The sequence below is a fragment of the Myotis nattereri genome (assembly GCF_964212035.1).
Source record: "Myotis nattereri genome assembly, chromosome: 4".
NCBI lineage: Eukaryota > Metazoa > Chordata > Mammalia > Chiroptera > Vespertilionidae > Myotis > Myotis nattereri.
This window is the reverse complement of record NC_138079.1, coordinates 34,162,656-34,187,576: the sequence shown is the minus strand read 5'-3', so window position 1 is coordinate 34,187,576 and position 24,921 is coordinate 34,162,656. Positions and strand designations below refer to the sequence as shown.

Sequence of the window (24,921 nt, the reverse complement as noted above, 5' to 3'; positions counted from 1 at the left end):
ATATTTGATAATTATTAAGGAACTTAATATGACCAAAGGGACTTCCTACTTATTTATTGAAGTTTTACTTACCACTACTTATGACTTAATGATCAAAAGACAAAGCTATTTGGCATGGAACACAAACCTTGTAAAAGAAACATTATATACTATCAGATCCTTTTTTTTTTTTTTAATCCTCACCCGAGGACATTATTCCATTGATTTTTAGAGAGAGTTGAAGAGAGAGGGAAAGACAGAAACATCGAGTGGTTGTCTCCTGCACGAGCCCTGACCAGGGCCTGGGCCGGGGAGGAGCCTACAACCAAGGTACGTGCCCTTGACCAGAATCAAACCCAGGACTCTTGGGTCCACAGGCCGAGGCTCTATCCACTGAGCAAAACTGGCTAGGGCTCAGATCCTTTCTTCATAAGTCTGAAGAAACATGTGAGGGCAGATTAACAGGCATGTTTGAAAAGCTAAGGAACAAAGGCATACCACTCATTATTTACTATGATTTTGAGTCTCATGAGAAATTACATATAAGGAGTGCTATTTTGCCTGAGTTTAATCCATTTCAATTTTTCACCTAATGAGAAATATTGCAAGAAAAAAGCAAAGCTTTAAAAAATGGCCTTTAATGAAAAATATAAAAATACAATACTGCAATCCTTGAAACATGATTTGTATGTTCAGCAAGTCTTAAGAGATTCCCAATGTAAAATAATCCTGTTTATGTGTATTTTTATTTACACATTAAACGATACATCTGATTTACTTGACAGTAATATTTATGATGCTGACATCCTCATAGGGCTTATCCGTTTTGGGATTGACTTTGACGTTGGAGATCCTTTGTACAACTTCCATTCCTTTAGTCACTCGTCCAAATACTGTGTGCTTATTATCAAGCCAAGGCTGTGTTGGAGGACAAATGGAAAATCTTGGTAAACCAGGTTTCTTAATTCACACCCTCTGGGCGAGCAAATTAAAGAGAATTTAAATTTATGCTTTACTTTTTTATGTAATTAAAAAGATTTACAGTAATTTCACTTAGAGTATTTTAAGAGTAATTTCCATGTTTATAAGAAAAATATAAAAGCATAGTATAATGTTTAAATATGTGCAGCTTTCGGATCAAAGGGATCTGGAATGTGTTTGCTAAAGGCAAGTTCCTTTGCATAGTTTAAAAGGCAATTTGGAATAGTTTAAGCGGCATGTGCTTTGGCATTAAAGACGTGGGCACTCAAATGCTGGCGCTCTGCTACTTGACCTTTGGCAAGGCAGTCATATTTGTTTCCTCATCTATTACTTAAAACTGGGTATAGTGATACTAGACGTATTGTGAATATTACATGAGACTGTCTGGCAGACAGTAGTTATATTTTTCTTTCAATGCTTAATGCTTATTTCCAAAAAATAAAGTGTATAATTTTTATAATCATGTAGAACTACAAAGCAATAAAGCTAGATATTCTTATACTGTATTCTGTCAAATCTACAATGCTATTGGTTGCATTCTGATTTTAGAGATATAAAAATGTGTGGGGGAAATGTCTTAAAATCAGGAATTCATGTACTTTAATCCTCCATTCTAAAGATGAGGAAACAGGTCCAGAGGTGAAATAATTTGTTTTGAACTGTACAAAACAATAACAGTGGCGAAGATGACTAAAACTTAAGTGTCCTAAATTACAGAAGTATTGTTTTACAAAGTATTTCTGATTTGTTGGGTAAATTTATATTTTCTTATCTAAATTATTTACATTTTGATAAAGACTAATGTAGCTCTCATCCACTGAATTTACTCTTAGATCATAACTTATGAATCTTTGGCTTACAGATAATGCTGTTCTACTCACCGTTGGTACTACTGTTATGAAAAACTGAGATCCGTTAGTATTCGAGCCAGCATTAGCCATGCTGAGTGTATATGGTCTGTCATGTCGTAATGTTGAATGAAATTCATCTTCAAACTCTCCTCCCCATATGCTTTCTCCTCCCATACCAGTACCTGTTGGATCTCCAGTCTGAATCATGAAGCCCTTAACAGAAAGTACACAAAAAATATATTAAACGGGCTGGAGGGGACTAATGGGGGGAAAAAGGGGAACATATGTAATACTTTCAAAATTAAGAATTATTAAAAACAAACATATTACACTGTTCTTTTCTATATGTATGCTTTGGAGTTAGGGTTGTAAAGAGTGCTTTGTATTTAGTAAAATTGTAACTTTGTTAACAGTCACTTTATAAAGTGATTTTATTAAACTCAGTAAGTTATACTTTAATTTGGATGATGTATTTCTACTACTCAACTGCTACCAAATTTAAAACAAAATGCAAAGGTATTCTCATTTATAGACATCTATATCTTCCCCAATAATCTACAATTAATAGTGTAAATTTTAGTTTGTGTATAATATATAATTGCCTCATTCTTCTCACCTACCTTTCCCTAACCACTCGATTTTCTGGATTTCATTTCATTAATTCCTCCAGAACCCTGAAGCTTGACTTTTCCTCCTATCATTTCTGACTTGTCAGTAAACAAGAACTACATATGTTTTATGGAATGCTGCCCAACAAGATCCTGGGCAGAGGGAATAGTGGCTATTGGTTTTATCTCAGCATGACCCCTTTACTCATTATGTGACCTTGTTTTCAGCTGTTGAAAAAATATTGTTGCAGTGTTTAGTGTTTCTAAAATGGTAATTACGCTACTATTCCAGTCCTTTTATAGATTTGATATTCATGACCATTCTTTTGGCTTCCATAATCTATTTTTCCTCTTCCTTTCTAATAAACTAAGTGTGAGAGAATGCTATGCCTTAGGTTTAAACTTCTTGTTGTGCCTTAAATGATAAAATTTGCATAACCTACCTTAATTATACGGTGAAAAGTATGTCCATTATAATAACCATTTCTGCTATGAACACAGAAGTTTTCCACTGTCTTGGGACACCTACAGTAAGACATATATTAAAAATATGAAATTTATTCAGAGTATTTAAGACAATTTCTTTGCAGTTCTGCTTCCTAATGGTGTTTTCAATATCATCTAAATGTTTCAGAAGGACAGTCTTTTTTTCATAACCTCTTCTAACCTTGATGACACATAAGAGTTGAAAGGGCATATAAGCAGTAGTATATTATTGTTTAATAGCATATTATTGTTTAATGTAGTATCTTTATATCAATTTGCTTATTATAGTTGAGTTTAACAATATTTAGACTTCAAGGTTATTTAGTTTAAAAAATACAACCATAGCCTTAGCTGGTTTGGCTCAGTGGATAGAGCATTGGCTGGCACACTGAAGGGTCCTGGGTTCAATTCCAGTCAAGGGCACGTACCTCAGTTGCAGGCTTGAGTCCCTGCCCCAGTCAGGGCAAGTGGGAAGCAATCAATCTATGTGTCTCTCTCACATCGATGTTTCCCTCTGTCTCTCCCCTTCCCTACCACTCTCTCTAAAAATAAACGGAAAAATATCCTTAGATAGGATTAACAACAACCACCAAAATGTAAAAACAACAACCATAGCACCTTAAAATATACACAATTTGCTATATATGATGGGTTAAGTTCCCAGGAAAGGTAATTTTCTCATAAAAACAGTATTAATGGTTACAGTGACACATTCCTGACCAAGGACTTATTCACCAAAATGCTATCTCCTAAATTTAATCAACTTTAAGTGATAATCAGACACACTGAGTATGAAGCATTCTAAATAATATTAACTAATCCCACGGGGTAATTTAATGTGGTATCATTTTCCTGTAGTACTCTTAGAGCTGGGGTTGGAGGGGGAAATCAAGAGAATCCTACATGAAGTACATCAGGGAGCAACAGGCTTAATGGGTACATGGGTTCTAAATACTTGAAATGAGATGATCCAGGAGTCTACATACCTAGTTCGTCTTTTTTCTGTTTTGTTAATCCTCACCCAAGGATATTTTCCATTGATTTTTAGGGAGAGTGGAAGAGAGAGGGAAAGATGGAGAGAAATCGATGTGAGAGAAACACATCGACTGGTTACCTCCTGCATGAGCCCTGACCAGGGCCCGGGCTGGGGAGGAGCCTGCAACCAAGGAATGTGCCCTTAACCAGAATTGACCCCGGGACCCTTTGGTCCGCAGGCCAATGCTCTATCCGCTGAGCCAAACCAGCTAGTTCTTTGTTCAGTACCAAGGTATGGCATGATAAAACATTGATATTCAAAATAAGTACTTTTAAATAAAGGTACTAGGTAGGATGAGGATTCGAAGATAAATCAGTTGTAAAGTTGTCACCTTTTGCATCAAGACTAGCCAGAGACACTACTGTATTTGGTATTGCATGTTCATTTTGCAAACTTAAAAATGTCCAGAATACTATTTTCCCTTTTCCAATGGAAGCCCTTATGTGTTTTATTGGAATTCATTTTCAAAAATACAGCTACTGAGTCTAAGAAAGAGGAAGTATATGTCTAGCAAATGTCAGGAAGGAAAAATAAGTATTCTCCCCTTAAGAGATTGCTTTGAGAGGAAAACCAGTTATAATAAGCGAGCCACAAATCTTATAGTTGGGATGTGCAGTTAATGGTAATAGAAATATACATTTGCATAACTTTTTAGTTTCATTCATCCCTTTCATAGCCAAGATGTTTGTCCTCGTATTTTAAACCTGTTAAGTATGTGTATATATGTATAAAAATGTCTAGAGTAACAATCAGAAATTTCAGGGTTGATGTTCTATCAAACATTTCAATTCTGCAAAATTCCTTAAGTCAAAATAACAAAAATTTTAAGTTGCACAGTTTCTTCAAATATACACATTTAAAATGGTGGTTAACACAACAAAAACAATACATACTCAACAGGAAAAAGTTTGATGTGAATGTCTCCCATGCTTGTGTGGATAATGGCACTATCTGAAACTCGTTTGGGTCCTTCGGCCTGAGTAGCTGCCATGACTTCCTCTTTAGAAGGTTTCTCATTAAAAACATCTCGGTCAGAATCTGCACTTTTTGTATCTTCTGGTTCTCGTTTGGTAAACTAAAGGAGGACAGTAAAAAGTGAGTAAATGAATTAAAATTTTCATCTGGTTAAAGTTTATGAACAAGCAAATTTAATTTCTAGTGAAATATTTGAGGAAGGTATGAATTCACATCAGAATAAACCCTTATTTCAGGAATCACTTCCTATCAAAGGGTGTGTAAGGCAGTTAAATTATTTTTATACTTATATCATGTCCTAACCTGCCACCTATTGCCTACTTTTCACTAGAAACCCTGGGTTTGAATTCCAGCTCTGTCATTTACGAGTTATGTGACTTTGGGTAAGTAAATTCACTTCTTACATTTCCTCATTCATAAATGGGAATAATAAGAACTACCCCAAATGGTACCTGTTACGAGATTAAATGAAGGGGGATGCAAACTGCTTAGAGAATAGTGCTTACCGTACAGAGAGCACTGTGTATATATTAACACTTGTTATTACTATGAACAAGACTTGGGCAAGGTAGGATGAGGATTCACAGACAAATCAGTAGTGAATCTTGACCTCTTTTTTTTGCAGAGCCCCATCTGATATACCTAAACCCTGAAGCCTGGGAGAAAGAATGCAAATTTTGAGTGAAGTTGCAGAAATCTCAGGATTCTCAGGGTATAAAGAGAATTGAGAAAAACCTTTCAGTTGTTAAAACTCTGGATTTCTCAAGGCCTGTTTCTTTTGACTCTCAGGAAGAAGAAAGCGCTACCTAATGCCAACTGAGTTGCAGGAAGGTAAAGCTTGTGCCCAGGCCCTGTCTTGCCTAATAGCATTCCTTGGTCCACTTGGATAGATTCCAAATAAACAAGCAAGTTACGATGCGATTGCCTTCACATATTATTCTCCAGTTTTCAAAGGAGAATGGCAAGTCTGTTGTACTATTTATATGAATCTTTAAAGTTATCTTGACTTAGCTCACATATGAAACTACTAAAGTTCAAATTTTATGAAATTTTACTTTTATTTCATGATATTGGATTTAAAAGGTAATAGAAATGTACACAGACCATTTTAATTTTGCTTAAGAATATGTACATCTAATAAACCTCAAAGATAATTCATGAAATGTTACCTGTATAAAGACACACTGTGAGGGACTTATTTTGTTTTTCTATTCCAAGTTTATGAGAAAATCTGTGGTTTAATCAACATAAAAGTAAATTTTTGGGAAAGAAAAAGAAAACTTATTACTTAGTTTTTAAATAAAGTGGTTGGAAAATTATGTTTTTAGTGAATATCAAGAACTATATTTTGTGATTAATTTGTACCTTCAAAAAGTTAAATTACAGGTAAAAACAAGAAAAATTATTTTCCTTTAACATATATTGATAAAATTTTAGCAATGACTTTGGAAGTTATAAGAAAATTCTCACCTTAAAAGAATGTACCCATTCTAGGTTAAAAGCTTGGTCAGGGTAGGGAAATGCTATTTCTTACATGTACCAAATGCTGGTAACCTTAATAGCATCACAGATGCTTATAATATGTCAGATGAATAAATGAATATACTATAATGGGCCAAACACTTTACCAAACTTTGTGGATTTAATAGTGGAAAAAAAAATGTGCCTCTGTTTACAGATTTTATATTATCATGAAGAGGAGATGACAGTATCAGAAACCAAAAAAAAAAAAAAAAAAAAATACCAGCAAATTACTCCAAAAGTGTGACAACAACACAACCAGGCACACCTAATCTAGACTTGATGTCAGAGAAGGCTTCCAAGCTGAGATCTGATGTGTAGGAGTTGGGTGGTTTACTAGTATGTGTAGCTGGCAAAAGGAATAGCATGTGCAAATGCTTAGATGTAAAAAAGAATAATCATACAAAAGGCCAAGATACATAAGAAAACATGCTCAAAGTCACTAATTATCCGAGAAATGCAAATCAAAACGACAATGAGGTACCATCTCACACCTGTCAGAATGTCTATCATCAACAAGTCAACAAACGACAAGTGCTGGCGAGGATGCGGAGAAAAAGGAACCCTCCTGCACTGCTGGTGGGAATGCAGACTGGTGCAGCCACTGTGGAGAATAGTATGGAGTTGCCTCAAAAAACTAAAAATGAAACTCCCATTTGACCCAGTAATCGCACTTCTAGGACTATATCCCAAGAAACCAGAAACACCAATCAGAAAGGATATATGCATCCCTATGTTCATAGCAGCACAATTTACAATAGCTAAGATTTGGAAACAGCCTAAGTACCCATCAGCAGATGAGTGGATTAGAAAACTGTGATACATTTACACAATGGAATACTACGCTGCTGTAAAAAGAAAGGAACTCCTACCATTTGCAATAGCATGGATGGACCTGGAGAGCATTATGCTAAGCAAAATAAGTCAGAGAAAGATAAATATCACATGATCTCACTCATTTGTGGAATATAATGAACATACAATGATAAACAAAAACAGATCCAGAGACAGATAATCATTGGTCAGACCATCAAACCTCAGTGGGAAGGCAGGGGGAAGGAGAAGGGAAGGGGGAGGGATCAACCAAAGGACTTGTATGCATGCATATAAGCATAACCAATGGACACAGACACTAGGAGGTGGGGGGTGAAGACATGAATGGGGGTGGGGTGGGGGGGCACTGGGGGGTAAGGACACATATGTAATACCTTAATCAATAAAGAAAAAGAAAATAAAAGAATAACCAACTTATCACAAATGAGATCAAGTTCCGTGTGGTTAAAGTAGCAAATGACCTAAAAATAAAGAATATTAAGGTAGGAGGCCAGCTAATACAGGCAGCTGGGGAGTTAGGCAGAGAAATATAGTAAGTCCTCAATGCCATCGATAGGTTCTTGGAAATGTGACTTTAGTCAAAACAATATATAACAAAATCAATTTTACCACAGACTAATTGATATAAATGAGTTAAGTTCCTATGGTATTACTTCTGATCACAAAAACATCATCCCAACTTCTAAATAAAGATCCAAAACACTTCTAATATTAAACAATGGGATGAAACATTGAAATAAATGTGAGCTATACATATATTAAAGAAAGATTAATAAGAACCAGTTAGATAATTATTTCACAACCTGCTTATTCCAATTCAGGGTGATGCATGGCTGGAGCCTATCCCTGCAGTCCAGGGCTCAAGGCGGGAATCAACCCTGGACAGGACCCTGTTCCATGAAGGACACGCTTACACACACCTACACTCACTCAGACTGGGACAATTCAGACATGCAATTAACTAATGTGCACATCTCTGTGATGTGAGAGGAAACGAGTACCCAAAGAAAACCCACACAGACATGGGAAGAATGTGCAAACTCCACAATGACAGTGGTTCCAGCCGAGAATCAATTCTAGCCCCCCCCCCAACCCACCCCCACCAATGTTAAAAGGAAATGACAATATTTGAGGACCTGCTGTAATCACATTTGGGTCTCAGAATGTCTCTGACTGCAGTGTGAAGGACAGAAATCAAGGACAGGAGGTCTCTATACTTTAGATTTTTCTGTTTGGTTGAACAGTTCCAACAGTGCTACTTCTAGATAGCTTCGTAGTTTGATTTTGAGCCCAATTTTAATTAACATGTAAAGTACTTTTAACTCACTAGGAAAATAGATTTCTCAGGAATACAGTTTTAAAGTTAGCAACATTACAAAGGAGTCAAATGGTTAAAAATGTGCTTAGAGAAGAAAATGTGCAAGTTCAGGGGAAATAAATTATGTTCAAGAGAAAAAATTGTAAAATAATAAAAACACAGAATAATTTTTAAAACCCCATAGTAAAGACTATTTTGGCTTCGATTATTACCATAACCACTTACTTCCTATTATCTCAGACAACACAAATAGTTATAAAAGCCAGGTTAAAAAATTTTCAAAACAGAATAGAAAACTGTACAGAAATACTTACAATCAAGTCCTACTTAAAAATTCTATAATATTAATGTTATAAGATAGTATTCTGGTTGTTTAGAAAGCCAATTATTGCCAACATTCTCTTCAGTTGAAAGCACAAGCCAAGAAAAGAAAACTCCAACCAAACTGGAAGAAACATTAAGGTCCATCTCTTAGTACTTCCACATACCATATAAAATCTATTCTTTTTGAAAGACGTACAGACTATTGTTGGGTCAGCTTGAATATTCTGAAGAACGGGGTTTTCAGAAGCTTTCATTTCTATAGTAGTTGCAGCACGATGTTTTTTGGCTATTCCCTGGAACAAAGCCAATTGCATCACCCTAATATTTTCTTGCTTGCCTAAGATCCGCACACACCTGGAAAACACGTTTTATACAATAAAATTTTCAGAGTTAATTCCAATCATAACACCTTTACAGATAAAAGCTGGGAATCAGCTATCCTTGATCTTTGTACAAAATAGTGAAAGATTTTTTAAAAGTTTTTCTTTACCCACCTCACCACCAAAAAAAGCTATTTAAAATTGGTAGGGAGCTATAATTTTCAGGTAAAAAAAAAATTGCAATTGTTCAATCATATAGTTTAACCTATCCCCATTATTTTAGTCTATGTGCAAACCTTCAAAGATTTTTGTATTGCTAAGAACTAAATATAAATTTGTTTATATGTGAGAATGTACAGCATAAGATTTTTTTCTCCTTAAAATACACTTTTAAGTTCTTTTTATTTACCTTCAGTGATAGTATCTGATTGTAGCTTTCTGAACTAAAACCAAATGGACTGTTTGCACAAAAGGCTTATTGTGGTTTCATGCATTTTAAGTTCTGATTTTATGTCTAGCAGGATGTAATGCCGAATTCTGTGGTTAAAATATTTGGCAACATTTAACATGAACCAGGCTAATTTAAATCAATAATCAAAAGACAGACTATAACTTGTTAAAAAAAACAACAACAACAACCTGAAACTATGCATATCTTCTTTCCATTTCTTTCACAAACATGAGTGGAAACTTTTTACATAAGAGTATAAACAACAGAAAGACCACAGAAAAATCCAGTCAAAACATTTGGTTAAGTTTAGACATTTGGGACCATTCCACTTGTCTTGGAACAAACAAAACTCCCATTGTTTCCCTGAAGGAGGAAATGGTCCCCAATAAATGCATTTAAAAAAATACAGCATATTAAAGCTTACCGGTTTGTTTCTACATTTATAACTTTAATGCCCAGCATTGTTCCATATAGCACAAAATGTCCAGTTTCATCAAAAACTATATTAATTAATCTCACTGCATCCACCTTCTCCAACTCACGTTCTACAGCCATTCGTCGGCCAAATTCCATGTCTGGTAGCTGTTGCCTCATTTGCTGTAGTTCAGTAAACATCTAGGAAACAACCCATTTATTAACAAAAAAGCTACATAATAAAGGGAATGTGAATTCAAATAGAAGCAGAGTATACATTAAGAGCAACTGACAGTTTGTGTATTTGTGTTATCTCGTATGGAGGATTCTAAACACTATTTCAATCATAAAAAATAATTTACACTAACTGGTTCTTCTAATTAAATAAAACAGTCAATGTAATTACTACTTTATAGGATATTTCTGCTGCGATTTATAAGCTACAGACTAGCAGTTTCTATTAGACATATAATGCAAACCATATAAGTAATTTAAAATTTTCAAGTAGCTACAATAAACAAAAATGAAAGTTAAAATTAATGTTTTATTTAACCCAACGTATCCAAAATATTAACATTTAAACATTAAGCAATTCAATAAAATTAAGATAAAATTACATGTTTTTCTTATATTAAATCTTTGAAATTGTATTTTTTACTTTCAGTTTATTTCAATTTGAACTAGCCACATACCAAGTACTCAAGAGTCACATATGGCTAGTGGCTACTATAGTAGATGATGTAGCTATAGACTATGAAGTCCTTATATAAGGATCACAGGGCCTGACATACTAAACCAGCGGTTCTCAACCTGTGTGTGGATCGCGACCCCTTCAGGGGTCGAACGACCCTTTCACAGGGGTCACCTAAGACCATCCTGCATATCAGATATTTACATTACGATTCATAACAGGAGCAACATTACAGTTATGAAGTAGCAACGAAAATAATTTTATGGTTGGGCCACAACATGACGAACTGTATTTAAAGGGCCAGAAGGTTGAGAACCACTGTAAGCACTCAATGGAGGGGGAGGAGGAGGAGGTGGAAGAGGGAGAGAAGAAGGAGGAGGAGGGAGAGGAGGAGGAGGAGGAGGGAGAGGAGGAGGAGGAGGAGGAAGGGAACGGGAGGAGAAGGAGACATACTAAGCACTCAATTTTTTTGTCTTCATCCTCACCCTAGGATATGTTTATTGATTTTAGAGACAGATGGAGAAGAGGGAGGGAGAAGGAAGGAGAATGAGAGTGAGAGAAGGGAACTGGGGGGGAGAGAGGGTGGGAAGGGAGGAGGAGGAGGAGAAAGAGAGAGAGAGAGAAACATTGATGAGACACTCCCCAACCAGGATGTACAACCTAACTGGGATCATATGCAGGGTGCAGGGGATCATGCTCTAACCAACTGACCCACCCAGCTAGGGCAGCACTCAATTCTTGTTGAATGAATAAACTCTTACTATTTCACTAATGTGTAACAATTTCATGATATTTCAGAAAATATTTCAAGTTGTTTTGACATGGAGTAATACTTATAGTTAGATCATCATTAGTAAATATGATGTAGGATAGATGCTTATTTTTATGGGTATACTTTAGTTTGGAAATGTTTTACTTTTTTAAAAAATTATTTTATTTTATTGATTTCAGAGAGGAAGGGAAAGGGAGAGAGATAGAAACATCAATGATGAGAGAGAAATATAGACTGGCCACCTCATACACGCCCCCTGCTGGGGATCAAGCCCACAACCCAGGCACGTGCCCCCGATGGGAATTGAATCCAGGACCCTTCAGTCCGCAGGCAGATGCTCTATCCACTGAGCCAAACTAGGTAGGGCTCCTTTTTTTTTTTTTTTAAAGATAATTAATAAATAAAAACAAGGGTCACATCCAATTACTATTATGACACTATAGGCCTCCCAGAATATATGATCTTTACATTTAGTTTTCCAGACATTTAGGGCATCAAAGAACATAATTCAAAAGCAGTTCTCCATTGCAGATGAAAATAAGCCAGACTTATGTTCCACCTACTTCTTTTTTCATGTCTGTGTTAACTAGAAATCTCCAGTTTTTTATATATGGAATGAACGATATGCTCCAAAAAACAAAAGGAGGTATGTGTGTTAGGGAATGGTCTTATAGACCAGTTAAAAAGCCTAGTCATTAGAGTTCCTTTTCTCCAATCTGTGAGACTAATATATGTTATTGATTCTTATATTCATATGTCAGAAACAGCTTAGATGTTAGAGAGAGGATTCAGTTTCAAGACAAAGTTTGTAGATGGCCATCTGCCAGTGATTTCAGAGAGGAAAGGAGATGGAGAGATAGAAACATCAATGACGATAGAGAATAACTGGCTGCCTCCTGCATGCCCCTTACTGGGGATCAAGCCAGCAATTTGGGCATGTGCTCTGACCAGGAATCGAACCTTGATCTCCTAGTTCATAGGCTGACACTCAACCACTGAGCCATATATTTATTTTACGTTAATCTAACCTGATAAGTAAAATCCTGCTACAGAATTCTAGCCTTACTAACAGGGCCTCTGTGATACACAGCTGTGTGGCCATATGCAGTGATTCTGGCTAATAAATGCCAAAAGATACTTCACACCCTCCAATCAAATTTCTTGTCTTTTAAACTAGGACTCTTACTGGTTAGAAACTTCCCCCTGTGACATGGAACTGTGAAAACCCAGTGACTTACTTGTTAATAGCTTTGGAATGAATTTAAATGGCATTTGCCATTTTCTTTTTTTTTCAAACTCTCTCATTCTGAATCAACTCCTGACATAGGTTTTAATACTGAGCTCTTGATACTTTAGTTCTATCACTTCAACAAATGTTGAAGACAATAATGAAGAAATAGAGGGGACTGAACAGCTCAGAGTATGTATGTTAAAGAGATTTTATCCAGAAACTAGGATTTGAATATTTCTTCTCCTAAGAAAGCTTAGAAGAGCTGCAAGTTGGTAGAGTTTTGCAAATTATATTTAACACTTGCCACCAAACAACAGTGCCACTAATAAGAGTGATAGAATTTTTGAAGAGCTTAATGCAGGGAATATAATGTAAATTGGTTACTACTGAGACTGGAATCAACACTGTCATACAGTAAACATTACTGCTACAAAGGTTCAACATAGACTTACCACTAGCTGTTAAAGAACCACATGATGAAAACAGCTGATGAGACCCAATTTCCAGAAAAACTAGTTAACTCTGCATGGATATACTCTTATTCTATAATGATACACTCTAACAAATTCTTGTTAGCAGTAATTATGTGTCAGGTACTATTCTTAATGCTGGAGATACAATAATGAGCCAAAACAGATACAGGACCATAGATTGTATAAAGTTTAGTCTACTGGAGGTTGATATACATGAATCAAATAATCAGATCATACAAAATGCTTTCTAAGACAATAGTACTATAAAGTCACATAAAAAAAAGTTGTCCTAGACTGGATGAATAGTGAAAAACTACCAGAGGAAGAGACCCTTTCGCTGAGATTTGAAGAACAAGTTCAACAGGTAATGGGAGAGATGGAGGGAGAGGTAACTCCAGGTAGAAGGAACAGAATGTTCAAGAAATTGAAGCAAGGCCTAACTGGCTAGAGTAAAAGGCAGGGAGAAAGGTGAGTTACACTAGGCCAGGGGTGGGCAACCCCTGGCATGCGTGCCAAACATGGGACGCCAGTAACCTTTGCAGGCACACGAAACCCTCTCTTATAATCTTCCATTTACAATTGTCAATCTTTGTTCTCAGTGATGAATTTTGTTAAGTCTCGTAATTGGAGTAGCCTGACGGATGAAAGTAGTAGCTCGTGCATATCTCTGAAGGTCACGAAATATAAACCTAATGTAAAAATTCTGTCATCAGTGATGCAGCAGCAAAAGTCCCACCGATAATATCAAACGGAGTCATAAAGTTTTCTGTCGGACTATCAGTGTACATGTATACATTAAAAAATAAATTATTTTTCATCATCATATACTGTGTTTTTGTCGCTCGATTGAATTTTATTTCTTCAAGGTTCTTCACATACGTACACCTTAAGAGATATCAAGTAGGCATAACATGTTCTCAAAAAATTAGGGGTGGCACGCAGAAGAATTTTGAGTCAGAGATTTTGCTGGTTTTGGCACGCACTCACAAAAAGGTTGCCCACCCCTGCACTAGGCTGTAATAGTAGGCAGACACTACAACATGGCAGGCCATTATTTTGGTCTTTTTCTTTTTTTAATATATTTTATTGATATTTTACAGAGAGGAAGGGAGAGGAATAGAGAGTTAGAAACATCGATGAGAGAGAAACATCTATTAGCTGCCTCCTGCATACCTCCTACTGAGGATGTGCCCACAACCAAGGTACATGCCCTTGACCAGAATCGAACCTGGGACCTTTCAGTCCACAGGCCAACACTCTATCCACTGAGCCAAACCAGTTAGGGCCATTATTTTGGTCTTGATCCTAAGAACAACAGGAAGTAACTGAAAGGTTCAAAGGAAGACATGATCAAACATGTCCTTTTAAAAAATTACTCTACATGTAGCATGGATAACAGATTAGATACTAGCAGATCATGTTATAAGCCAGATCATGAATTATGGTAGTGATAGGTGTGCTAAAAGGAAATGGATGGATTTAAAGTATATTTAGAAAGTAAAATTGTCAGGACTCATGATACAAATTAAATAGAGGGGTAAGGAAGAGAGTTAAGGATGACTCAGGTTTCTGGCTTGTGCAATTAATGGATATTGATGCCATTCATGAAGATAGAAAAAAAAGAAAAGACAGTACCATGTCTGTTCATAATAGAAACGTGGAGAAGTAAATTTGGGAATAGTCATAGACAGACAAGAGTGAACAGAGTGGGAAGAGAGGGTGGCTTAGAATGAATTCTGAAGATCTTAAAAGAATGAGCTTGCAAACAAAACAAAACAGAAAAAAGCAGATACATACTAGAAGGATCATTGGCTCAGAAGAAATAAACCTAGGGAAGAGAGTTTTGAAGAGCAACAATACAAGACAGCAGGCAATTGAATATTATAATGTGCCAAGAGAAAATAACTAGTTATCAATTTAATATCCTGAAAAAATCTTTTAAATGGCACAAAACAAAGACATTTTCTGAAAAAAAGAAAGAAAATATATATATATATATTAAATTTAAATTGCACTTACACTTAGTGATTCATCAAAGACTCTCATGAGTTTTCCAGTTAAAAACCTGAAAATCCTAACTTTTCTATCAGAACCAATTGTAGCTATTTTCTTCCCATCAGGTGAAAAACATATGCTGGTTGGATAAGCCTTGCACTTGGCAAATTCATATAAATCGGTGTCAGTTTTATATTCCCAGTTCACATTTTTTGGGAATTTATATTCATGGGGTGGCCCAGTCCAGTATTCAATCATTCCAGATTTGTCGGAAGACACTACTGCTTTGTAAACTGGGTTTAGCCGTATTTGAGTAAGAGGTGACGTATGGAGTTTGTCAAAAATATGAAGTGGCTGGTTATCTCCTCGACCATCATAAATAAAAATTTTTCCTGTACTCTTCTCAGAAGCAGCAACTGATGATATGGCATCCCCTGGGCAGTAGATCCATTCACACTGTCCAGGAAAATAGCTGAAATAATACAGAATTGAGAGAATAAGGAGGTCAATACAAGAAATAAGCATCCCTTCCTACTCCTACCACCAAAATATGTCCTGGCCAGTGACCAGTGATTTGGCTAGTTTTGGATTCCTTGCTCAAAAAAGGCAGAGAATTACAGAATGGGGAGGAACAACTAAGGACAGTTACTGATTTTTCTCATTCTGACCTCATCAGTGCATAGATAATAACTTCTGAAGGTCTACAATCTACTAGAAGAGAACTGCTATAGCAGACCATTCACTTCTCTCGAGTAGAAAAGGAAACCTAACTAGACCTAGGGCTGAAGATAGTTTGGGGCAATGCTTTTTGAATCTCTGATCTCAGTCTATATATAACTTACTCTTAAGTACATTAGCATGAACAGTATGTTATAAATCCATCCTTGAAATATTAAAACTCAAAATATTTTAGTTATGACTATGTTCAAAAGAAAATCATGCTTTTATCACACTCTCATAATTGGTAACTTGATATTATAACTATAAGCTTTGAACATGCTCCCTGATGAGCAGAGTATAAAAAAATGAGACAGAGTTAATCAACACACCAAACTTTTACACTCAAATGAGTGTTGTCTCCTTCAAAATAATCAGTCTGAGAAGTTACAGTTATTCTAATGATGGGCTGATGCTCAAAACATTTTTGGGATTCTTCTCTTAGAATTTCTATCAAAGCCTAAAAAAATATTCTGTCAGTATTTGCAAAGGTGGCAAATGTTCAACATTTATGAATAGATTTGATTTTTAAAAATAGCTAACATGGGGAAACAAAGCTGGGGAGTAAGACAGATGATCAATAGGTGTTTCTATTTGTAGTAAAAAAATAAGTTCTGACCATAAATGAGACTGATTTCCTTTAGTGGCTTGTACACTGGTTTAATAGGAAATTCCAAAAGGAGTCCTGCTCTCTATTGAACTACTGTTTTTCTCCATCCCAATTCATATGATGAAGCTCTAACCCCCAATGTAATTGTATGTGGCCACAGGGTCTTTAGGAGGTAATTAAGTTTAAATGAGGCCTTATGGGTGGGGCCCTACCCCCATAGGCCTGTGGCCTTCTAAAAAGAAGAGGGAGATATCATTCCTCCTTTCATCCCGTTCCCAATGAAAATACAACGTGAAACACAGAAGAGAATTCACACCAGAAACCAAACCCTGCTGCAACCTTGACTTTGGACTTTCCAGCCTCCAGAATTGTGAGAAAATAAATTTCTGTTTATGCCACCCAATCTTTGGTCTTTTGTTGTGGCAGTCTGAGCAGACAAAAACATGTCTCAAAACTGTTTCTGACAACTTTCAAGGTAACATTCATTTAGGTGTATATAAATGCAGGTGTGTGTTATCTTTAAAAAGACATGCTTGAAGCAAAGTATTAGTCTCATTACTGTACAGTTTAAGGACAAAGTTTGGGTATCAATATACTTCAAAGTTTAAAATCATCAACAATTAACTTCTATTCTAAAAATGTGCATTAGCTTTCTAAGAACAATACCACAAGTTTAACTCTATAAGTGCCAATAAATTAGACATGATGGACCCTTGTTATTAAGCAGTGTTAAATAGATATAATGAATTCTTGCTATGATGCTGTTCGGAAATTTCTGCAGTGATTATGACAAAAACCACAGCAGAAGCCTCCAAATAGCATCATAACAAGGAACCATTTCCCAAGCGAAATCCAAAGGTACATTTTTTAATGGGATGGTAACATATTCTGTTTAGAAATACCTATGGGTGAAGTTTAGTTTAAAAATTATTTCATGCCCTGCTGGTGTGGCTCAGTGGTTGAGCGTCAACCTATGAACCCAGAGGACCTGGTTCAATTCCTGGTCAGGCACATGCCCAGGTTGGGGGCTCTACAGGGGTTGCGCAGGAGGCAGCCAATCAATGATTCTCTCTCGTCATTGATATTTCTATCTCTCCCTCCCTCTCCCTTCCTTTCTGAAATCAATAAAAATATATTTTTTAAAAAAATTAGTTCACTAAGTGAAAAAATATGTAATTTAAAAAAGACTCACCCAAGCTTCAGCATATTGATCATGTCGAAGTTCACTACATCAAACACCTTCATTGCTTTATCATCACCCACAGAACAAAACAATGCTCCCTCAGAGCTAACTGCAATACTTTCAATAACTCCTGTTTAAATAAATAAAAGTAAAACATTAAATACCAATGACATAAATGCACACAATTCAAAGGAAAAAAATCAGTTTAAAAGAAACTTTACAGAGCTAACATCTTTATATTTAATAATAAGTATATTTGGAACTTAAAACACACACACACACACACACACACACACACACACGTTAGTACAGTTTAAGAGAGCCAAAAAAAAGAAAAGGTGAAATTCTTACCCAGGTGACTTCGAAAATGTTTAACAAATTCAATTCCTTCTTCTACCTTTTTCCAGAACTTAACATGTCCATCATGACTGGCAGTGATAATAAAGTCTGTCCTGCACATATGAAATTATAAAAGTTAACATCTAAAATAAATCTATGAATCATTCAATATCCCCAAGCCAATCATTCACTGAGAATCTCTGACTCTTTCAGAATAGGTTTTCAAAAAAATCTTCCTTTATGCTGGCCCCTATATTAGGATAGATAGAACATTGCAAATTTTGAAGTTCTTTTCTGGATATCATAACTAATTTTCATCTTAAGACCTAGGCTCAGAATTGAGTTGGGACTTGACATTAAAAAAATAAAGAAATCTCACTAAGAATCACTAGACCTTAAGAGTATTTTAATGTTAAAATTACCCTACAGGCTATCTTTTCACAGGGAAAAGGTTCTATTTTTCAGAAGTTCATAAATTAAATCTCCACATATTACTTTCATATATAGCAAAATTCAACATAAGTTTGTTTGTATTCTATGCAAGGTATTTTGGTTGTTTAAATTACCAAAAATATAGTTAGGGGGGAAAAATATTTTGTACAGAATAATCTTGTCTGCAGGTGTATAAAAATAAAAACCATTTATTGAACCCAGTATGTGCCAGGTACTTTACACACATTACCTTATTTACTCTTTACAGGAACTCTATTAGTGTAGGTATTTTTTATCATCATTTTATGAATTAGAAAATAGTTTTGAAATGTTAAATGTATTTTTCCTAGGTCCACAACTGAAGAGCGGCATTCAATGTCAGATCTGCCTAACTTCAAATTCTATAATCTTTCTATTATACCCTGCTGTTTTGGGCTAAAAAAACCCACCAAAACAAAAATCTTGAGGAGCCTTGACAGTGTCGTTCAGTGAATAGAACATCAGCCCGAGCACCGAGGTGCCACGGGTTTGATTCCCAATCAAGGGCATGTACCTATATTTCAGGTGCGATCCCTGGCCTGGTTGGGGCACATGTGGGAGGCAACCAGTCAATGTGTCTCTCACATCAATGTTTCTCTCTCCTCATCCCTTTCTTTCTTCCACTCTAAAAACTTAATGGGAAAAATATCCTCGGGTAAGGATTAACAATAACAACAGAAAAACTTGAGAAGAGAGTGATAGCAATTCTAGTCCAATATACTGCTTTATACAGTGATAACTTTGGATTGGGAAAAGTGCTAATGTCTGTCAGAATTATTCTATAAAGGAAAAATAAGAATATTTTATATTACCACAATTAAAATAATAATATTTTAATTACATGTATATCTTAAATGGCTTCCAAGAGATTAAGAATAGACTGATCCAAAGAGCAAAGTAATTCATCTACTTCTTTCCATAATCACAGCCAATATCATCCACGTCACTATTATATCTCATCTAGATTTCTATACTAGTCTCTTAACTGCTCTTACTATATCCATTCCGGCCCTATTTAAGTCCATTAATCTCACCACAGCCAGAGTGGTCTTAAAAAAAAACAAACCTGATATTACTCTCCTGATTACAGGCTCAAAATCCATACAAGGAATAGAAAACTCTCTAAGACTTAATCCTTGCATTTTTTTGCTCCAGCCTCATCTGCCATTTTCCTCACCTATAAAATGTAGATTATATTACTACCTCATTAGACTGTTCTTAAGATGAACGAGATAATTTATGAAAAAGCTTTAGAACAGTATTGGGTATAATATGCACTTAACATACAGTAGAATATTACTATTATGATGATTATTCTTCAAATCCCACTCATTTATTTTGAAGGTCCTGTGACATTTCCAGGTTGTCTTAGTTCTCATCATTTTCCCCATTAGTACTGACGGGGCCAGCTACCAATTACTCCATCTGTTTAACTAATATACTCTTCTCCTGGAAACCTCATCTTCTTTTGGCATTTATTTCCAAAAGACATGCACACAAACTGAGGAGTTATGTCTTAGAGGATGCATTCCTTGTGTGATATAGGAAAGAACATGTCAGCCTTTAACTTAAACTTCCACTGAACCTATAAAATTAAACAGAAGTCCATAATATCCTAAAGTTTCTTCTATTAGTTCATGTCAAAATTGAAGCATTAAAAAAAAATCTTTTCAGAAAATGTAAGAAGATATGATACACTTACTTGGTGCACACTACATGGGTGATAACATCTCTATGCATGTAACTGCGCTCGTACATAGATGCACTGGGGAGATTATCAAGATAGACTCTTTCAAACTCTAGAACTGAGAAAAAAAATTATTTTTAACAACTGGAACTCAATACTATTTTGTAATTTCTAAATTCCATGTTGTCTTTTCATCTAGATTTTCTTGAATTTCTGTCTATTCCACATGTAATAAAAACAAAAATCCAGTGTCTCATGTCAGTTGTAACTTTTATTATTGCATAATATTGAACAGCACTAATATTTAGCCAGTCACAAGCTCTTAGGTAATACATACATACTTAACTGTCCCCAAAACTTAGGCACTGAATGACTGACTGGCTTAATATGAAGGTTTCATTCAAAAACAAAACCAAAAGCCTTAAAAAGCTTCATGAAAATACCACAACCATTTTTCTAACCACATAGATCCAATTATTAGTGCTAATTTAAATAATAAGAGGCCAGTAGCCATCTATAAGATGTCTCAGTTTATCTTTAAGGCACTAATCCTCTTTGAAGCAATATACTGGTTTTTTTAGAGTTGAGAAAACCCTAGAGCAGCGGATCTCAACCTGTGGGTCGCGACCCCTTTGGGGTCAAACGACCCTTTCACAGGGGTCGCCTATGACCATCGGAAAACACATATATCATTACATATTGTTTTTGTGATTAATCACTATGCTTTAATTATGTTCAATTTGTAACAATGAAATTGGGGGTCACCACAACATGAGGAACTGAATTAAAGGGTCGCGGCATTAGGAAGGTTGAGAACACTGCCCTAGAGAGTATCCAGTTGAATGCTTCCAAAGCACTTTCTAGAGGCAAAACATTTTTAAGAGTGATGATGTGAGAAAATATTCATTTCATTATATGAGCCATAAACAATTTCACAGGTAAAAGATATTATATGTGTACCTAACAAAATAATCCAATGACTATTTTATTTACCCAAAAATGTCCACAAAGTTGCCAAGTAAAATGAGCTATTTCAGTTTTTTTTATAACTACTGTATATCAGACTCAAAGCTGTGTCCAATAGGTTACTTTTCCCATCATTTTTAGTAACAAAATCCCCATTTTTATATGAGCATACTGACATTCAGCTATAAGATAACCTTTCTCACCTTCTCCTGCAGTTAGGTGTAACCTTGTAGCAATGAGATAAAAGTGGAAATGTTGTGTCACAGTCAAGAATTCTTCTTCAAAAGGTGTACCCTTCTTCTCTTCCTCAGTCCTACAGCTTGGAACTGGGACATGAGCACCGTAATTCTAATAACCACTCAGGACAAAGGTGAGGGCCATTCCCTAGTGATGCTGGGGCAGAACACTGGAAAAAGCCTAGGTTCCTTTGGAGCCTCCATACCAATTGTAGACTATCTACTTTGGGACTTCTTTTACATATGAGAGAAGTATATCTTTATCTTTTCAATGTTATTGTGTTGTTTTCTATAATATAGAGTTAAATTTGATCCTATCTGATACACACGCCTTTTGCTGCCAGTTAGTTCACTTATTGAACAGATATTTATTGAAAATAAATTCCAAGGCACATGGAATAAAGAAGAGTAACACATAGTTCTGTCCTTGAGAATCCATTAGTTTAATTAAAGGTAGTGCCATACAATCTATCATAATAAAAGCCTAATATGCTAATTAGAGCGGATGAATTTCTGGACAAAGCCATGGCTGCAAGGGAAGCCTGGGTCCCAGGTGCCAGAGGGAAGCTGGTGCCAGCAGACGAGGGAAGGAAGGCCTACTCTTGCACAAATTTCGTGCACCAGGCCTCTAGTCATTTATAATGTCTTTCTGAAAATGTATTCAAAAGTCCAATATCCAAACAATGTGTTAAAGGAAATGGTTCCATTTCTAGAAGGTTAAATATATTATTCAACTCTTGTACTTTCAGACAAAATCTTCAATGATATTTTTGTTGTTGCTGTTAATCCTTACCCAAGTATATTTTTTTCCATTGATGTTTAGAGAGTAGAAGGCAGTGGGATGGGAGGGAGGGAGGAAGAGACAGAGAAACATCTTGGTTGCCTCCCTTTGGCGCTCGGGGCGCATGCTCTAACCACTGCACACACCAGCCAGGGCTTCAATGATTTTTTAAAACATTTCATACATCTTTGAAATTTCAATTTTTTTCAAACTGAATACACTATGGAGTGACTTAAATACAATAAGCATCTAATTAAGGGTGTAGATTTTCACACCTAATAATTTCCGTATCTGTCTCAATTGTTTTAAGTTTCTAAGATCATTGTCTCCTAATAATAATATCAGCACTTTGATATTTTTGGATCCCCCCCCCACACTTATTTTCTATAAAAAAGGATATGCAAGAATATTCTAATTCAATAAAATAAGTAAGAGCATAAATACTGTAACGTTTATTCATTCAGTAAATACTTATTGAGTACCTGCTATATGCAAAGCTATGCAGCAAGACTTGCTCTTATATGTTTAGTCTTAGCAGTGGAGAGAAACATTAATCAGACAATCACATGAATAAATATACAATTTCAAAATGTAAAACGTGCAATGAGGAAAAGTTATTACAGAAACATTTATCTGGAAGCCGTGGCAATTAAAAAAAAAAAGGTAATAACACTTTAAGGGTGTCAATGTACAAGGTTAAAAAAAATAGCTTTTTTGCCCTAGTCGGTTGGTTCAGTGGATAAAGCATCGGAAAGGATGCTGGTCAAGGGCACAAAGTACACACCTCGGTGATTTGTGCCCTTAGCCAGAGCACATGCAGGAGGCAACCAACTGATGTGTTTCTCTCACATCGGTATTTTCTCTCTGCCTTTCCCTTTCCCTATCTCTTCCACTCTTTCTAAAAATCAATGGGAAATATCCTAGGGAGAGGATTAAAAAAAAAAAGCTTTTTCAAAATTCGGATACATAAAATTTGAAGATTACCTGTGGTAAACATGATCTCAGAGTTATTAGCAATGTGCTTTAGAAACCCAGCCCAGCCGAAACCGGTTTGGCTCAGTGGATAGAGCATCGGCCTGCGGACTGAAAGGTCCCAGGTTCGATTCCGGTCAAGGGCATGTACCTGGGTTGCGGGCACATCCCCAGTAGGAGATGTGCAGGAGGCGGCTGATCGATGTTACTCTCTCATCGATGTTTCTAACTCTCTATCTCTCTCCCTTCCTCTCTGTAAAATATCAATAAAATATATTTAAAAAAAAAAAAAAAAGAAACCCAGCCCAGACTGGTGAAGTCACAGGCTTCCCCGAGGAGGTGATATCTGAGCTGAGTGCAAAGGGTTGAACAACAACAAAAAGTTAGCCAAAGTCAAAGGGGTGAAGGTAAATATTCCAGGTAGAGACAGACACCAAGATACCCCAACAGCCATCCAGTGGAGAAAGAGTATGGCCCACGTGCACAGGAGAAACGACAAGGGGTTATTATGGAAATACGCTGTCCAGATAAGGAGAGAGGGAGCTATCGTGAAAGGCCTTGTAAGCCATCATAGGGAGTTTGGACTTTATTTTGACAATAATGAGAAATAATGAAAGAGTTAAGTAAGGGAAGTGATCAAGTAAGATTTGAATTCTTAAAAGATCACATTTTATGGCCTTGCCCGTTTAAGGAAACATTTCATAGAACTTGAAGGAAAAGAAAATGCAATCTATTCCTTTACTCACTTCTTTTGTTTGATACCATTTTCTCACTGTTCCACCTTAATAGCAAAATGCTTCATGTCCTGGTATGTAAGGAGTAAGGTTTGAAAATCACAGACCTCGTGTTTTAGATGAAAATATGTGATCCGGGAAACTTTTACCCCTGGATCACAAAACTCATTAGTTGAAGAGTCAGGGTTGAAACGATCTTTGCCTACGTCCACTTGATGATTCTAAATACCACCGCCTCGCGTCCCCATACCTGACACCGCTCCGGAGCTGAACGCCTCTAAGAGACCCAGAACTCCCTTCCACAGCTCCTAACCGGAGTCACAGATCCAGCCTCCTAGGGCCGCTGTATACAGGGACTACACGAGCGGTGCCAAGAACACAGACAGCCTGGCATAAATAAGCATTAGCATCTACATAACGACTCAGTGATTGACGGTATTTGACATGATCGAAAAGACGCTGTCCTGCGTCCGAATCATTACTTCGGGGGCACGCACAGGCCCAGAGTGGCCTGAAGCGAGAAGACGTCCCTCGGTTCCGAGGGCACAAAACCTCACAAATACACCAGCGTCTCCGGGCCTGGCTTTCACGCCCCCACTCGGGGCGCGCAGCAAGCCCACCGCCCCGTGCCAATCCCTGCCACTACCTTTCCTCTTCTTGGCCAATGTTGCCTCTACCGGTAAAGGTCCAACCCAGCGCTCTTCATCATCCTCTTCGTTCCCTTGGGCCATGGCTACGGCCACTGCCAGCTCCCTCTCTTTGCGCTCCGTTTGCTCCGGCTCCTCCGAGTCCCGGCGCCTTCTCCGTCTTAGCTGGGAATCGCTACCCGCTTCCGCCGCCATGTCGCCCGAATCGTCAGAAAAGGCGCGACGCTCCCAGCTCAACAACCAATCCCCAGGCAGCGCAGCCGGCTCGTCAGCCGCCGAGAGAGGCTCGGGATTGGCTGTGACGGGTCCAATCAGCAA

At 36.7% G+C, this 24,921-nt stretch overlaps 1 protein-coding gene across 1 annotated transcript; it reads right to left on the bottom strand.

Annotated features, from left to right (window-relative positions):
• Positions 1–476: 476 nt before the first annotated feature.
• On the bottom strand, positions 477–24,810 carry PPWD1 (peptidylprolyl isomerase domain and WD repeat containing 1). Its single transcript, XM_081089975.1, has 11 exons — positions 24,603–24,810; positions 20,283–20,385; positions 18,122–18,222; positions 17,780–17,900; positions 15,285–15,732; positions 10,109–10,299; positions 9,078–9,267; positions 4,835–5,016; positions 2,863–2,944; positions 1,842–2,024; positions 477–897 (listed from the first exon to the last, which is right to left on the bottom strand). The coding sequence occupies exons 1-11, from the start codon at positions 24,796–24,798 to the stop codon at positions 754–756; spliced, it is 1,941 nt and encodes a 646-aa protein (XP_080946101.1). The 5' UTR covers positions 24,799–24,810; the 3' UTR covers positions 477–753.
• Between the last annotated feature and the right edge of the window lie 111 nt (positions 24,811–24,921).